The 17767-nt window shown below is 38.9% G+C and overlaps 1 protein-coding gene across 2 annotated transcripts in view; it reads right to left on the reverse strand.

Annotated features, from left to right (window-relative positions):
• cfap36 (cilia and flagella associated protein 36) overlaps positions 1 to 17767 on the reverse strand; it is a 124682-nt gene that overhangs the window by 70905 nt on the left and 36010 nt on the right. For both annotated transcript variants that reach the window (XM_051919695.1, XM_028820587.2), the window contains exon 3: positions 867 to 968. In XM_051919695.1, the coding sequence (XP_051775655.1) occupies positions 867 to 968 (102 nt within the window). The remainder of the gene's footprint in view (positions 1 to 866; positions 969 to 17767) is intronic.

Genomic DNA, 17767 nt, shown 5'->3' on the forward strand with positions numbered 1-17767 from the left:
AATTATATTTTGATCAGGTCAAGATGTGCTGCTGCAGGGAGAAGCTCCAGCTACCCACAATCTTGATTTCTAGTAAATGGATGAAGGATGTGATTACTCAAGTAAGCAGAACTGAAAATATATAATTCTAAGACAGCTACATGCTTCTGATCTAAAGTAAAATGGCAGCTGTTTAAAATATGTGGGACTAATAAAATGTTAGAATTCATGAGGAAGAAAAAAAAAAGGTTTAAAAAAAGTACTTCAAGATTATAACCAAGGTTTGCTTTTTCATTTTTTCTTCAGTGCAGAGTATAACAACAGCTGATGCCTAAAAAATAAATTTCAAGATTTGTTTATTCCAAGATTATTCAATTTAGGACATGGTCATTTAGGCAGTCTAAAGCTGGCAAGTTCAGTCTCAGTCCTGGGGGTTCAGAGCAGCAAACACCATTCACTTAATAAAAACCCAGTTTCTCTCATTATTTGAAGCTTCTGCCATAGTAGTAAATCAAAAAGGTCAAGAATACTTTTAAGGTCATTCTGGAATCTGTCTACATACTGTAGGTTTGACATTTTTATTTATGCCTGCTATGTATTGCCTTATTCTGTTTGTGAATTTGATACTAGAAAACACTGTGTGATAGTATATGCTGTTAATGTAACCATATATTAAAGAAATATACCAGATGTTATAGAAACGTTTAAGAGCCAAATGGCATCAAATTCAGAATCTATTGGTTGAAAATAAATTGTGTAACTAAGCACGCAGTTCAATTAATAGCTGGTTTAAGTGGCACCATCTGTTAAAATTTTTAACCCAATATAAAAATATATTTATCCTGGCGGCTGCAAATTGTTCAATAATGTCAGTACCATGTTTTTACCTGTAAGGTCTTTGATCTCACTAGCGGAGATGAACATGCTTGCAAAAATTGCTCTTCACTAATGCCAACTTCCTTCATGTAATTATCCAGTAGTGTTTCTACCTACAAGAAAGAATAATAATGAGCATCATTTGAGTAAGACCAACACATAAGTAAAATGTGAAAAAAACTTCTGTAAATTTAAAAAAATACTCTTTAAAACATATGTAGGTACTTATGTATAGTCTTTGGTTACCCGTTAAAAAAAAAAAAAAAGCTTCAGCTGATTTCAGGACTTTCTTTTTATTTGTGGGTTCAGGTATTCTCTGAAATTTTAAAAATGTAAGTTAGGTCAATGCAAAAAGTTATATAATAATAAAATAAGAATGTACTGCTGTTTTCTGTACTGTGTTTTTTTTCCTTATAATCCTACTGCAGGCAAGTTTTATTCAATGCAGGAAGTTATGTGTGGTTTCTAGGCACCTATGGAGCAGACAGGGAAGAAAGTGCAAGTGCCCTTCACTCTCTTTTCCATTATAAAAGCCACTGACATACTTGGCCAGTTACTCCAATTGTTGTGATTTATGAACAATTAAAATTTATATCTCTGCAAAAACATTTTTCTTCATGGTTTTGTAGGTGATTTTGAAACGTAGGAAATTTGCATTTATGATTTTTAGTATAGGGTTGGGAGATACGGCCAAAAAAAAATTATATCACAATATAATTAAAAATTGTCATGGTTATGGTATATATCATGGTATAAACTATGTGCATATACTTTTACTTTTTAAATTGAATCCAGTTTAGGTGCTTCTGTTGGGCCAAGTTTATAGATTGACAGTGGGTAGCTTACTATGATATTTCTTTTCATAAGGACATTTTAATCAACTGAAGTAATAAATAATAATAATAATAATAATACATTTTATTTATACAGCAATTTTCCCATTCTCGAAGCACTTACCAGAATTTTTAGAAACAACAACAAGGTAGAAGCAGGAAAAAGGTCAAATACACAACATTGGACACAAAATAATCTATATATATAAAATCCCTTTGTGCGTCCAGGTGTCTGTGTGTGGGTGTCTTCTGGTGAAGTGCGCATGCGCGGGGCACGGTGCGACACGCGATATTACTGTCAGAGAAAGTTAGAGGCGTTTTACGAAAATACAACCCAGTATTACTGCGAGAGGAAATTAAAGGTACAAAATACAGTGACGCATATTACAGCCACATACAAACCAGTATTACTGTCAGAGGAGATTAAAGGCATATTACCGACGCGCACGCCTGTATTACCGCCAGAGAAAATTAAAGGTATATTACAGACGTACAAGCCAGCAGACGTACAAGACGGTATCCTTCAATAACGGCGCGCAGAAAAAGGCGAGCCTCAAAAGGGCGACCTCAATTGGGCGTAGCGAACAAAGGCGCGCATAAATAAAGATCTGCACCTTTGTTACTCTTCACATATTCCAGAGCCATTTGTACTAAATTATCTACGAACGCCTTTATTCGCCGCGCTCAATTGAGGTCGCCCTTTTGAAGCTCGCCTTTTTGTGCGCGCCCTTATTGAATAGAGCCGTACAAGACAGTATTACTGTCACAGAAAATTAAAGACACACAATACACGGCGGCAGCCCACGAAGAACGGTCAACTCAGCAAGTAAACATCACCAAAAGAAAGGCTGAAAGAAAGAAAAATACGACCAACAAAAAGAACGAGGTCAAAGTCCCTTGCCATTTAATATAGACTGTTCCTACTAATGTTTATGCACTACTGTTCTAGTGCCCGTTATTGTAACGGGCTAAATGACTAGTATCAGCATAAAACACTAAATAAAGACAAATACAGGAAACACAAAGCTTTTAATTAAAATAACAGAATAAATCAAAATGAACTACAAAGATACAATTAGTACAAAAAAACCTTTACAACAAATAACAATTTGTGATACAAATGCAATTCAAAATAAGACAAACCAAAGAAAATGTATATTTACATTGACTGAATACTGCCTTAGCAGATGCTGTCAGACCAAGCCCTCTTATACCAGCCTAATAAAGAAAGATTTCACAATTGTCACGATGGATATTCAAAATCCTCATTCTACAGAAACTGATGTAGATGGTGAATTTAAAAAAAAAAAAAAGATATTAATGAAGAAACATCATTATTTGTATGTAACAAAACTCATTCTATTGCTTCTAACTTTGAAGTTACACTGCATTTTTTTTTTTTTTTTTAAATCTGTGCTGCCCAGTTTACCTTCCTTGGTGACCAGGCTGAGCATTGTGTTTATTTTGCTTAATGGTTAATCCAGGGCTACTTTACCATCAGAGTTAGAAGCGGAACAAGTAACCATACTGTTTTCTTGGCTTCTTATCACGTTCAACTGCACGTGAGGAAACATGCTCTAATTGAAAAATCATCCAGAAGGTGAATGTGAGTTCTCTTCAAAGTCTGAAAATGTGATTGTGGATGTTCACTGTATGAAACATTAGCTGTGTCTGAAGGTAATGGAACACCCTCTACCCACCACCTTTTTTGTGACAAGTAACAAAGGCAGATTCCTGATGTCTTCTACTGTGATGGAAAGGATATGAAAATTTACACTGGTTGACAAATTTCTACCAGTATACTGCGCACCTCTATGTCTAAGATTAATAATTAAGAGAGTAATTCTTATTTTTAATTATGTTTTAGTGCTAATAAGAAGTCAATTTGTTTTTGTTGGTTGCTGTCATTTTGTTATATCATTGTCTGGATGCAATAGCTGCTGGCCATGAGGCTTTGGAAGTCACATAACGACTCATAACAACAGTGACAGTATAAAAACTAATATGGTACCTGCGATATCCAAGATTGTGGACAGTGTCTTTAAAAAAAAAAAAACTGCATACTAAATGTGTTGTTTTTGATTTGACAAAGACTTTCCTGCTTAATTTTTTGACTTTAGCCCTTCTTAGTGTTTTTTTGTTGGTCTTATTGCTAGTATTTTTAAACTTGTTTTCTCTTTGATTATATTTCTCTAGGGCCTCTCTAAATTAAATTTGCTCACACAGCCGCGTATTAAGTCATCATTGTGGTGAAACAGCTATCCCCATTAAAGAAACATATTACCTGATGTCAAAAAGACAAACAAAAATTACTGGGAAATATGAAATACTTTGGTGTTGTAACCCATGGCATACATGCTGAGAAGTTGACAGACACACTCAAGAAGTTCCATCATAGCTAACTGACAGATCAGTTGCTGGTTACACAGAGGTCTCTTTTAAGATGAGTGATAAAACTTGTTGCTTGTAATTTCAGTGACCTGTGTTCAATCCCCACTGTCCACATAATCTCTGAGTGAGTGGCTGAGAGAAGGAAGCAACATCCTAAGCAAATTTTTCAGAAAAAAAACTGTCTCATTATTAATTGAAAAATAACACATGTTGCAAAAAAGTGCTTGTTTAATACAACCAGAATTTAGATACACAACTGAAGAAATATGGCTCAGCATCATAAACATTATGCTAATTGTAATAATCATACATATTTTTGTACTACTTTCAATGTAATATCATTTCTGATTCTAGGCTAGTGCAGAACTGTAACATGGATGTCTAATAACCAGTGAAAACTCATAATTATTGTCACCTGTTATCCTGCAGAATCTCATGCTTAAAACCATACAGTAGCATCTATATTTTGAACCCTATATGATATATAAAAAAAAGACATGACTGCCACAGAGAGAGGATCAGTTTATACAAAAAGTTTGGTAGATAACAGCAGGAAGGTATGTGTGCACATACAGATGAAAAGAAAATAAGTTTAAACATGTTGAGAAAAGAAAGCAGTGCAAAGCACCAAAGAACAGCAAGTTAACGAGGCGAGGTTGGTCATTTTGCACCAACTAATTACCTGAGCGGAGATGACTACAGACATTAACAAAACCAACAGAAAAAAAATTATGTTTACGTTAAAGTTGAGATTCAGGGAACTTAGTTAGAAGCCTCCTTATACATTGTAACACAGAGGGTGAGCACGAGTTTCGATAGCACTAGTCCCATTACTTATGCAACTTGTGCTGCAGACTTTTAGAAATGTTACTTATAGTAATCTAATATGATTTTTTTAAATTAAGCAGAAACTTACAAATCATTATCTTAATCACTTATACTTGTTTTAATAATAAACATGCACAGGTTCAGATCTTAAAGCAAGTTTGGCAGTATTGATGAGGGGAAGGGTTACATGTGGTTCTTTAAAAAGAGACCTCACTGGAGTTTGTACGTGACAGGGAAAAACATTTACTATGGAGCAGTGAAGTTTAGAAAGTTCAGAATTCAGAAAGAAGCATCCAAACTGCAGGTTAAGTTCTGAAGTGGTTAACGTACAAAGCACGAAGATCCTGACAAGATAACAAAGGGTTTGCCAAAGAGTAGAACTTAAACATGGATTGAATAAAATGAATATAAAAATGTAAAGTAAATCTACCTGCTTGAATCACATAAAACTATTATACTGTATCTGCTAGTGTTTAAATTTTCTTGGTCTTTGCTCTGTATTCATTCAAAAAATTGTGAAGCTCAAACAATCCAACCAAAGGATGCATAAATACTGTCTAGGTCAATGCAACATTATTCATAGCCTTATCAAGAAAATAAGGAGTTAACTGAAAAATGGCCACAAAGACACTTAGGGTTTTGATACATGTTCTGGTAAGGGTTATAATGAGCTGAAATGTCACAAAAGTCTGAGCTTCCCGTTTCATGAAATCCAACAAGAAATTCAGAGTAAATAGTAACAATAATCTTGTAAAAACATTACTTGTTGGACAATGTCTTATTGTCCCCTTTTTGCAGTTCCAGGCATATCAGAAAATATTATCCTAGCAAAGATACTGTCATGTCATTGCCCCTGGACAAAATAACAAAGGCAAACAGTTAAATCTCCCTACATTACATATACTTCATCTATCATGCAAATGTTATTTATGTTTTAAAAAGTATTTTTTCCTTTTTTATTACTTTTTCATTTTTTTTTTAATAATTAAACCAAAAAACAGGAGACAGAGCAAGAGGTAGCAGAGTTAAAGATGCTAAGATTTCCATTGGGTGTAACGAGGATGGATAGGATTAGAAACAACTACATTAGTGGGTCGGCTCAGGTTGGATGGTTTGGAGACAAAATCAGAGACTAGATTGTGTTGGTTTGGACATGTGCACAGGAGAGATGCTGGGTATATTGGGAAAAGGATACTAAAGATAGAGCTGCCGGGCACGAGGAAAAGAAGAAGGTTTATGAATGTGGTGAGATAGGACATGCAGGTGAAGGGTGTAACATAGCAAGATGCAGAAGACAGGAAGATAAGGAAGAAGATGATCCGCTGTAGCAACCTTTAACGGGAGCAGTCGAAAGAAGAAGAACCCAGCCATGGTGAATGCACAAACTAGTGTGTTTCTTTGTGTTTGTCCCAAGCCCTGATAAATGGGGAAGGTTACATCAGGAAAGGCATCTGGTGTAAAATTTTGCCAGATCAATATGTGGACAACAATACAGACTTCCATACCAGATCGGGTGAGGCCTGGGTTAATAACAGCCACTACCAGTACTGTCAGTCAACAGGATGCTGGTGGAAATTGGGTGTTGGCTGAAAAAGGAAAAGAAGAGAGGGAAGGTGTGTTTGGAGGCAGGGGGAGAAGAGGAAAGTAAAGAGAGTGGAAGTGAGGGTAGGAAATTTGAATGTTGGAAGCATGACTGATAAGGGGAGAGAGTTAGCTGATATGATTGAGAGAAGTAAGGTTGATATATTGTGCATGCAAGAGTCCAGATGGAAGGGGATTAAGGCCAGGTATTTCAGCGGTGGGTTCAAATTGTTCTACCATGATGTGGATGGGAGGAGAAATGGGGTAGGACTTATCCTGAAGGAACAGTATGTCAAGAGTGTTTTGGAGGTGAAACGAGTATTGGACAGAGTGATGACTATGAAGCTGGAAACTGAAGATGTGATGATGAATGTTGTTACTACATATGCTCCACAAGTTGGGCGTGTGATGGATGAGGAAGCAAATTTCTGGAGTGAGTTGGATGAGTTTTGTGGAAGAATAATTTTAGGGTAACATAGTATTCATCTCAAAGAAATAGCATAAAGGGTTAATAAATGTGGGAAAGCAAATAAAGGTCAAGTGAACAACAAAATATACACTGAAATACAGTAGACCCCCGCGAAGTCGCAGTTCAGAGTTCACGGCCTCAGTCATTCGCGGATTTTTCCTTAGAACTTATCTAATAATTGTTAGTGGAAACCGCAAATATCCTCCACAATTTTTACGGCTTTTTTCGTGGCAATATTGTACTGTAGAGAGAACAGGAAGCAACTGTAGTGGAAAACCCGGCTTGGGATGGTGAAAGTAGGCAATAGAATTTGAAACTCAAACTCCCAGCAGTCCCTGCAGTGGCTCTGATTGGTCTTCTGCTGAGGGTGCTGGGGCTGTTGAGGTCAAAGGATGTCAGCGCAGCTTTTAAAAATGGGGCTGGTGGCCAAAAGCAAAAAAAAAGTTTTTGTAATTTGTTTTTCAAGTTCCTGTCTGTCTGCCTTCTGTTGGGTTACCTTTATTTTTTTTTTTTGTCCTAGATCGTTTCGTGGTTGGCGTCTGGATTGTCTGCCGTCTGCCTGTGTACATGAGGACTGTAAGTGGATTCATGGCCATCCTGCAAAGAAAGGAGCGTTCCTGAACCCGTCTTCACCATTTCAGGAACTAGCGGTAAGACAATCTTTACATTCCCATTCAACGTGTGGATCTCTGGATCATCTATTTTCATCATTACATTTCATCAGTTGCCGTTTTTCATGATTTACTGTGTGTGTTTTGTTTGTGCTTTGTTGTATTTAATGTGTAATCACCGTAAGGGGAACAAGGGTGGTATCGTTCTTTTCATTCGTTTTCATTACATTCTTCATTTGCTGTTTGATAGCCGGTTTGCTTGTTTTTGTCTCTGTTTGTGAGTGCGTGCAGGTTGGGCCAAGGCTGGGTGCATCCCTGGAATCTCCACTATAAAAATAAATAAATCACCATCTTCTTGACAGTGTGAATCTTAGCAGCACTGAACTGCTACAGCGTTATTCATTTCTCCTTGCTGCTGACTGACTGTGATGCATCTCCAGATGACAGAAGACCTACATGAGCCTGACCCCTTTGACTTCTCTTCCTGTCTTCCCCTTTAAAAGCCTCCACCTTTTCCCTATTCCCTCAGTTCTGTTTTGGACTCGGTTTTGTGCACATCAGTGCTGTATCAATTTAAGCAATTTTGCAGCCAGGAAACCAAATTATACGGGTGGCTGCCCCAAACCTTTATATGACTCTGTCTCGAGTTTGTGACAAGGGTTAAAGCCCCAAGATGCTGTCGAAACGCCCTGCACCTTCTAAGGCTTCTGGCAATGAAAACGCACTTGCATGAATTAGAGTACATATAGCGGTAACATTGGTATTTTACATTCTAGCACTGTGGGAGACATAGCAGTACAGTATACAGGTTTACCTTTACATTCTTTTTTTTTTAGGTAATGCATTAATCCAAGTTTGAAATTAAAGTGTTTTGGGGGCAAATTTAGGGTTTAAACTATAAAAATAGGCATTTTTTTAACCGCATCCAAAATTCGCAGTTTTTCACAATTTGTGGGTGCTCTAGGAATGTAACCCCCATGAATTTTGGGGGTGTACTGCATAACAATTGGTTTAGGAAACATACTGAAATGGTCAAGTAAATAATCTACCAGAAGAAAGGTTGATGTAATATACAAAATGTACTGAAGGATGACTAAGAGATGACTAAGGATTCAGCAGATGTCCTCTTGATTGTACTGCAGATGAACTCCCCATAACTGATCATTTTCTGATTTCATTCAATGTTAAACTTGTACTTTCCAATACTAAACTTCCCGTCTCATGTCTTTCCGTAATATTAAGAATATTAACTTAGACTCTGTGGGGTGTGGCCGGCTAAATATTCCAGCCCTCACCCACAGGCCGCCAGATGGAGCTCTCCCAACAGCATGGACGTTCCCCGAATTCCAGCAGGGCCTCATGGACTTTGTAGTTTATATGCACAGCCCCGCTGGATACCTTGGGGACCACCAGGAGTCGCTGTGGGGAGACTGCCGGACTCTTACTTGCCCTATAACCCGGAGGTGCATCATGATCATGTGACAAGAGGAAACGACGTGCTTCCGGGTTGAAGAAAAGAGTTTTTATCTGACCCGGAAGTGTTCATGATCACATGGACAGAAGGGAGAAACACTTCCGGGTCAAGAGGTATAAAGGACTCATGGGTACGCCCAGACATTGAGCTGAGCTGGGAGGAAGGGTGGCAAAGTGTCTGGGAGTGTGGTGGATTATTGTTATTGATTATTGATTGTTTATTGTTATTATTGAGTATTGTGGAGAGGAGGGTGCTTCGTGCACTGTATTGTCCTAATAAATATAATTATTGGACTTTTACCTGGTGTCTGACGTCTAGTCTGAGGGTTCAAGGGGTCACGGAGACCTTAATATATCACAACTCTCTTTCCTCTAGTATTGATTCCCTTATGGACATTCATAATTTATCCACTCCTGAAGAACTGGTCTCACACTATAACACTGGACTTAATGGTATTCTTAACACTGTCGCTCCATTAAAAACTAGATCTGCTTCTTTCTCCTGTTCTGCTCCCTGGTTCACGCCTGAACTTCGGCTTTTGAAAGCCAAAGGCCGGCAACTTGAATGGTTGTATAAAAAAACTGGACTCTTTGTTCACAAAGAGATGTACAAAAACCATATACTTTATTACAAGGACTGTATTGCCCAAACTAAATCTAATTATTATACTCACATTATTTCTTCCAATGAAGGCAATACCAAGTCATTGTTTTCACTGCTTAATAATATCACACAACCCCCGGATTCTTTACCTTCTCACCTTTACTCAACTGATTTCTGCAATTTCCTTATGTCCTTTTTTAATGAAAAAATCCAGAAGATTCATCAGTCTCTCAGTATGGATTCCTCCAGTACTTTATTTGAATTTCACCCACCAACTCAGTCATTTTCCTCTTTTCAGCTTCCTACTTTCTCAGAAATCTCAGATCTTGTCTGTAAGTCTAAGCCATCCACCTATCAACTGGAGCCCCTCCCTACAGTTCTGGTCAAAGCCTGCCTCCCCTCTCTGGTCCCTCTTATTTCTGCTATAATCCACTCTTCTCTCACTACTGGTACTGTTCCTTCATCTTTTCAAACTGCTGCAATAACCCCAATACTAAAAAAACCTGGTGCCGATCCGACTAATTTCAGTAATTTTCATTTTATTTCTAATCTACTCTTCATTTCCAAAATTCTTGAAAAAAAATAGTGGCTATTCAACTTCATTCTCATTTATCTCAAAATAATCTGTACGAACAGTTCCAGTCTGATTTTCGTCCCCTCCACAGTACAGAAACGGCACTTATAAAAATTACTAATGACCTCCTTATGGCAGCTGATTCTGGTTTAATTACTATTCTCATCCTCCTTGATCTGAGTGCAGCCTTTGACACTATCACATTACTCTTCTAAATAGATTATCTTCAATTGGCATTACCCACACTCCACTAGATTGGTTCAGATCCTACCTTTCAGGCCGCACTCAGTTTGTTCAGCTTATAATTTTCACATTCCAACCCACCGCTGTTACTTCAGGTGTGCCCCAGGGCTCTGTCCTGGGGCCCCTCCTTTTCATTATTTACATCCTTCTCCTTGGAAATATCTTTCATAAATATAACATTAGCTTCCCCTTGTTATGCTGATGGCACCCAGCTCTATCTCACTAGCAAATCTACTGCTTCCTTTCCACCCTTCTCACTTATTGATTGCATAGCAGAAATCAAATCCTGGTTTTCTTCACATTTTCTTAAATTAAATAGTGACAAAATGCAGGTTCTCCTCTTTGGTACAAAATCAACATTATCCAAAACTGATCATTTTTCATTTGTTATTGATAATTCCTTCCCCACAGGTTAAGAGTCTTGGTGCCATCCTTGACAGTACTTTATCCTTTCAGTCCCACATCAATAACATCTCTCGGTCTGCATATTTCCAATTCTGTAACATTAATCGTATTCGTCCCTCCCTTACTCCCCACACCACTGCTATTCTTGTTCATAGCCTTGTCACTTCTCATCTGGATTATTGCAATTCCCTTTTCTTTGGTCTTTCTCGCAAATCTCTTTATAAGTTTCAACTGGTCCAGAATTCAGCTGCCCACATCATTACTAGAACCCCCTCTATTCACCATATCAATCCCGTTTTGCAGCAGCTTCATTGGCTTCCAGTTAAATTCCACATTCAATTCAAAATTATTCTGTTAACTTTTAAGGCTCTCCACAACCTTGCCCCTCCATATCTGTCTGACCTCCTCCATGTTGCCATTCCCTCCCGTACTCTTAGATCCTCTTCCTCCATCCGTCCTACCACTATGGGGAGCAGAAAATTCAGTTGCTCTGCTCCCCAGCTCTGGAACTCACTACCATCTGAGTTTAGAAATATTGAATCATTTTCACTTTTCAAATATAAACTTAAAACTCATTTGTTTAAGACTGCTTTTTCTCTTTGATTACAATTGCTCTGTCTGATTTTACTGCGGTGGGCTGGAACCCTGCCCGGGATTGGTTCCTGCCTTGTGCCCTGTGTTGGGTGGGATTGGCTCCAGCAGACCCCCGTGACCCTGTGTTCGGATTCAGCGGATTGGAAAATGGATGGATGGATGGATGTCTGATTTTAATTTTTGTATTTTAGTTTTGTTTATAATCCGTGTTTTATCTATTGTTCAGTGTCCTTGATTGTTTAGAAAGGCGCCTACAAATAAATAAAATGTATTATTATTATAATAAACTAGAATGGACAGTTGTTATATGCACGGAAATTTCAAGGGTGGTGTCACATCTCAAAAGGTATAAGAAGAATCAGAATATAATATAATAGACTTTTATTTTATATAAATCATTTGGGTGTAAACCAATGAACCAACCAGAGTAAAATGTATGCATTGATTGACACTGTATGTAAATTCAACAGTTAATAAAATGAACCTCTATCCTTTGTTTCTCTGACCATGCTGTAACAGAATGCTTTAGAAGAATGCTCCCTCCGAGTCTCTGTCGTCATAGATAGATAGATAGATAGATAGATAGATAGATAGATAGATAGATAGATAGATAGATAGATAGATAGATAGATAGATAGATAGATAGATAGATAGATAGATAGATAGATAGATAGATAGATAGATAGATAGATAGATAGATAGATAGATAGATATACACACACACACACACACACACATACATAATTAATCCCAGGGGGAAATTCACATACTCCAGCAGCAAAAAAATATTAAATTAAAGAGTAATAAAAAATGCAGGTAAAAAAACAGACAATAACTTGAATAATGTTCAACGTTTACCCCCTCTGGTGGAATTGAAGAGTCGCATAGTTTAGGGGAGGAATGATCTTCTCAGTCTGTCAGTGGAGCAGGACAGTGACAGCAGTCTGTCACTGAAACTGCTCCTCTGTCTGGAGATGCCACTGATTAATGGATGTAGTGGATTCTCCATAATTGATAGGAGCCTGCTGAGTGCCTGTTGCTCTGCTACGGATGTCAAAACCGTCCAGCTCTATGCCAACAATAGAGCCTGCCTTCCTCACCAGTTTGTCCAGGCGTGAGGCATCCTTCTTCTTAATGCTGCCTCCCCAGCACACCACTGCGTAGAAGAGGGCACTCGCCACAACCATCTGATAGAACATCTGCAGCATCTTACTGCAGATGTTGAAGGATGCCAGTCTTCTAAGGAAGTACAGGCGGCTCTGTCCTTTCTTGCACAGAGAATCAGTATTGGCAGTCCAGTCCAATTTATCGTCCAGCTGCACTCCCAGGTATTTATAGGTCTGCACCCTCTGCACACAGTCACCTCAGATGATCACGGGGTCCATGAGGGGCCTGGGTCTCCTAAAATCCACCACCAGTTCCTTGGTTTTGCTGGTGTTCAGTTGTAGGTGGTTTAAGTCGCACCATTTAACAAAGTAATGCAGAAGGTCAGATGGTAATGGATTTTGTGAAAATGGACATGCCTGTGGTGTATACATATTTTAAGAAGTGTGAGGAACACAGGGTGACATACAAGCCAGAGAGGCAAGATAGTGTTGGTTTGGACATGTGCAGAGGAGAGATGCTGGGTATATTGGGAGAAGGATGTTAAGGATGGAGCTTCTAGGTAAGAGAAAAAGAAGAAGGCCTAAGATAAGGTTTATGGATGTGGTGAGAGAGGACATGCAGGTCGTGCGTGTAATGGAGCAAGATGCAGGAGGACAGGAAGATAGGAAAAAAGATGATCCGCTGTGGCGACCCCTAATGGGAGCAGCCAAAAGAAGAAGAGATAATGTTTTAAAAATTAAAATTAAAATCATATTAAGGTTAAATTTCAAATTGACAAAAGTGTGTTCAAATACCTTTAGAGTAATGCACTAAGTTAACCGATGACCTGCGTTAGAAGTGGTTGTGTAATATATCTTATATAATACACTACTATGGCTGTCCATTTGTCTGTCCAGGATTTTAATTCACCTGTAGCTCGCAAACCGTTTGACCTATTGACCTGAAATTTGGTACACATATACTACGTGATGTCTATTATCTGCTTTTGTGGTGATGATTGACCTCCAAGGTTATTCCTCTTTTTATTTGTATTTTATTTTATTGTAGATCAACTCTCTGTAGCAGCCAGGACGACAGTCATGCAACGCATGAGTACGGGCACCGTTCTCATCCCTACCACCTTCGCTGTCACTTCCCCTACCTGCTCATATCTTAAATCATTCTTGAGGCAGATTGAATAATTAAGTGCCAGCTTAAGTGAAAAATTAAGGAAAACGTACTAAGTAATTGCAACAGAAACACTGACTTAATCAGTTTTAATGTGAAAAGATGCTGATGAAAGAAGAGAAGAAGCGGGCTGCTGGGGTGAAGAAAAGAAGAGCTGCTCACGAAGCAGCAAGTGCATCAACCTCTGAGCAAATGGATGCTAAACGTACAGAGAGAGAGAGAGAGATAGAGAGTATAAAAACTAGGAATGCTCAAGTCAAGAGTATTCACTGCACAATATGCAGTGCACTGTTACTGGTATGATATATATATATATATATATACTGATACATACATGCATACATACATACATACAGTGCATACATACAAGTCAAATTCCATTATATAATGAATACTTTTTGTTGGCCAAGACGAACATTCATATAACATCATGTTAAACGAATTTTGTTTAAATGAAATGTAAATTTCAGTATAACAGATGATTTTTGACCAAACATGGCCACCAAAGATAATAATGCAATGCAAAAAACACTTAATGCTGCACCTATACTTTCCGCACTGAGTCTCTGGAACCTTGCAACAAAGAAAGAGACAGTCTGCTGTGAAATTTCCGGTCTCAAGCAGTCTCAGTGAGATTCGGTGAGAGTGTAGGCACATCATCACACAGGTATGGCCGAATTCAGAGTCACTACTCCACCTAGTTTATACATGGGTGGTTGTGTCGTGTGTGGATACTGTACTGTTTCGAGCTTCTCATATTCTTTTTTGAGATGAACAAAAAAGTAAGAAACTGTGTCAGTTTATGCTAAAAGGAAAATTAACAATCTCAGAAAAAGTTGATTCCGGAATGAAGAAAATGTACATGGTGAAAGCATTCAAAAAATCGCACCTTCATCTAACATCTTGTTTTCATTTGTTATTTTCATATCTGTATTCTTATAAAAAGACGATACATCTAACATCTCGTTTTCATTCTGCATTCATACCTGTATTTCTATTTTAAAAAGTTACATTAAACATCTAATTTTCATACAAAATATTTTTTGCAGTTTAAGAAGCGCTGTTTTTTTTATACAGGTATTGTCAAGCGCATGAGAGATAGGAAGGTGAGTCCAGGTTTTCAAGGAAAATACAGGTACTACATTACTATATAGAAAAGGCAGGTACAGTCTCAAGACTTCATTCAAAATAGGAGCTGTTATGAGCCGTGACACAGGCAATCGTCCTACTTTAGCTTCCATCTTCAGATTAGAACACCACCAGCGGCTCAGAATCACTGCTGTAGTAGACACGATATGGAGAAGAGAGATCAGTTGAGTATGACGAAGAATTTTAAAGCCTGATATTAAATGTTGTAAAAATTGTGTGACAAGCACATTACACGGTAAGCCTGACCCTGCAGAGTAAACCAATTACGTTGCCCTTGGCTTACTGTTTACCAGACGCAGCAGAGCAGCTACGGAGCTGTGTTTGAACCGCTACTGTTAGAGATGGTGGCCCCGGACACAATTGTATACATATTTTCCCTTTGTTCATTATAACGAAATGTCTGTTACAACAAAATATTTTTATGGTACCATGAGATTCGTTCTAACAGGATTCCGCCAGCATATATATCTATCCACTGGGGCTACAAATTTGACCTTTTTCTTAACTGAAAGCTTATAGCGTGATATGCAGTTGGGAAGCGAAATGTGTGTCCAGTGGCAATATTTGCAAAATTATCAGGTTTACATCTTTCTTACAGCAGGCTGCATAGGCAAACTAATTGAGACAGTGATATAGCAGAAAGAAAAAGAAGAGCAGTGACATGTGCTGAGCATGAAGTAAATTGTAGTAGCTGATTAAGTTATAGGAAGAAGAAGAATGTTGTCTCCATTAGCAACCACCAGTAAAGCACATGTTGCATGGCAACCTACTGGTACTCGCGCACTACTGGGACTGGAACCTTGATCTTGGGAGGATAAGAGATCCGAGTGTTTTCTAGTTTCAGAATATATTAAACAGTTCTAGAACTATATGTTCCTTTAATGATTAGCATACTTCAAACATGAGCACTGCATAATTTTGAAAATAACTCAATGATAGTGATAAGATGACTGTTACACATCTGATGTGTGTCAGAGGATGATCATATATCAAAATGCACAAAGAATACTTGTTTGCAGCACTGATGTTCCGACACACACCAAAAGGTGGACAAAGGGAGCTTTTATAATTCTACTTCTAAACCTAAACAATCTTACAAGTAGTGCTTGGCCCAGATATGACTCCACAAGTAGTCAAGATGAAATGCTTCTGCCAGATAGGAGGTACCGATTGATATCAGCCTGATTCGGTTGTATTTGACGCGTCACCAAATACAGTGGAACCTTGGTTCACGAATGTCTCAGTACGTGTACAAATCGGTTTACAACCAAAAAATTCGCCAAACTTTTGCCTCGGTTCGCAATCACACACTCGGTATATGAACAAGCCAGTTTCCTTTTCGGTTTGTACATGTTCAGTCTCTCCCGGTGCATTTCCTGTGCAGCGAGCAAGAGCAAGAGAGAGAGCGAGAGAGCGCTCGACACACACACACACACACACACACAGGCAGCGCGAGAGAGACAGACACACACACACAGGGAGCACATGAAGAAAGCCACGCACACACACAGGCAGCGCGAGAGAGAGCTAGATGCATAAGGTAGGGAGGCACTTAAAGAATGCACTGGGCTTGATTTTGTTTTCACTTCTGTTTACAGCGATTGGTTCGTAGCGTGCATTGTTGCAATGTTACTTTTCTTGGTGGTTTATTAAATTATGGATTTTTTCAAATGTTCATTTTTTTTTTCCTGTGCTTAAAATTCATTAAAAAAAAGTGTTTTTAGCCAGCAGTTGGTAGCGCTATAGCGCGAACTATTGCAGTGTTAGTTTTCTCTGTTGTTCAAGGTTTTCTCAGTGTTATTCAATGTTTTTACATTTAGTTTACTATTATGCTGAACATTCTATGGTTTAATTAACTACATTTGTGCTTAAAAACTTAAATATATATATTTACATACAGTTCGTATGGGAGAAATTGCTTCAGTTCACAACCAAATCGGTTTACGAATAGAGTTTTGGAACAAATTATGGTCGTGAACCGAGGTTCCACTGTATATTGTAAAAATCATGCTAGTTCACTATACTGTATTTTGAGGTGGATATGATGTTAAACTGCACCCGGCCTTGCAAGCGGTCCTCCAACTTGCAAGGAAATCATGGGGGTTGGTGGCATGATTGGAACTCCAGCCACCATAAAACATCTTCATGCAGTTCTGCTCTGAGACGACAGACAGGACTCCTTCCTGCTCTACATGGAAGTAGCTCTGCTGCAGCCATCCATAGAAAGGTTGCTCTCATTATGAAGGGGATGGGGGAAAGCATTATGGATCTTCATCCCTAGAAGAGTCAAAACTGCCAGACAGCGAATGGGGTCAGTCCTGCTGGGGATCGGAACTGGTGTGGTGCCGAGGCGTCATCCATAGCATAGCAGTACTTGGGTCCCAATTTGAGGTGGCCCATCCAGGTAGGCATGTGGAACATCTGGTCTCTTCGATATTATGATCATCTTCCTCTGCTGTCGGAGGAGCATCATAAACTCTGCATTTAAGCGGCAACACTATCTGAGGTGCACAGACCTTAGACTGGCCAGATCTCTGTAGGTGGGTACACCTTTTATTGGTCTGGTCGCTCTGATGACAGTCATACTCAGGGAGGGGCGGCACGGTGGCGCAGTGGGTAGCGCTGCTGCCTCGCAGTTGGGAGATCTGGGGACCTGGGTTCGATTCCCGAGTCCTCCCTGCGTGGAGTTTGCATGTTCTCCCCGTGTCTGCGTGGGTTTCCTCCGGGGGCTCCGGTTTCCTCCCACAGTCCAAAGACATGCAGGTTAGGTGGATTGGCGATTCTAAATTGGCCCTAGTGTGTGCTTGGTGTGTGGTGTGTTTGTGTGTGTCCTGCGGTGGGTTGGCACCCTGCCCAGGATTGTTTCCTGCCTTGTGCCCTGTG

Source organism: Erpetoichthys calabaricus, chromosome 15 (genome assembly GCF_900747795.2).
Source record: "Erpetoichthys calabaricus chromosome 15, fErpCal1.3, whole genome shotgun sequence".
NCBI lineage: Eukaryota > Metazoa > Chordata > Cladistia > Polypteriformes > Polypteridae > Erpetoichthys > Erpetoichthys calabaricus.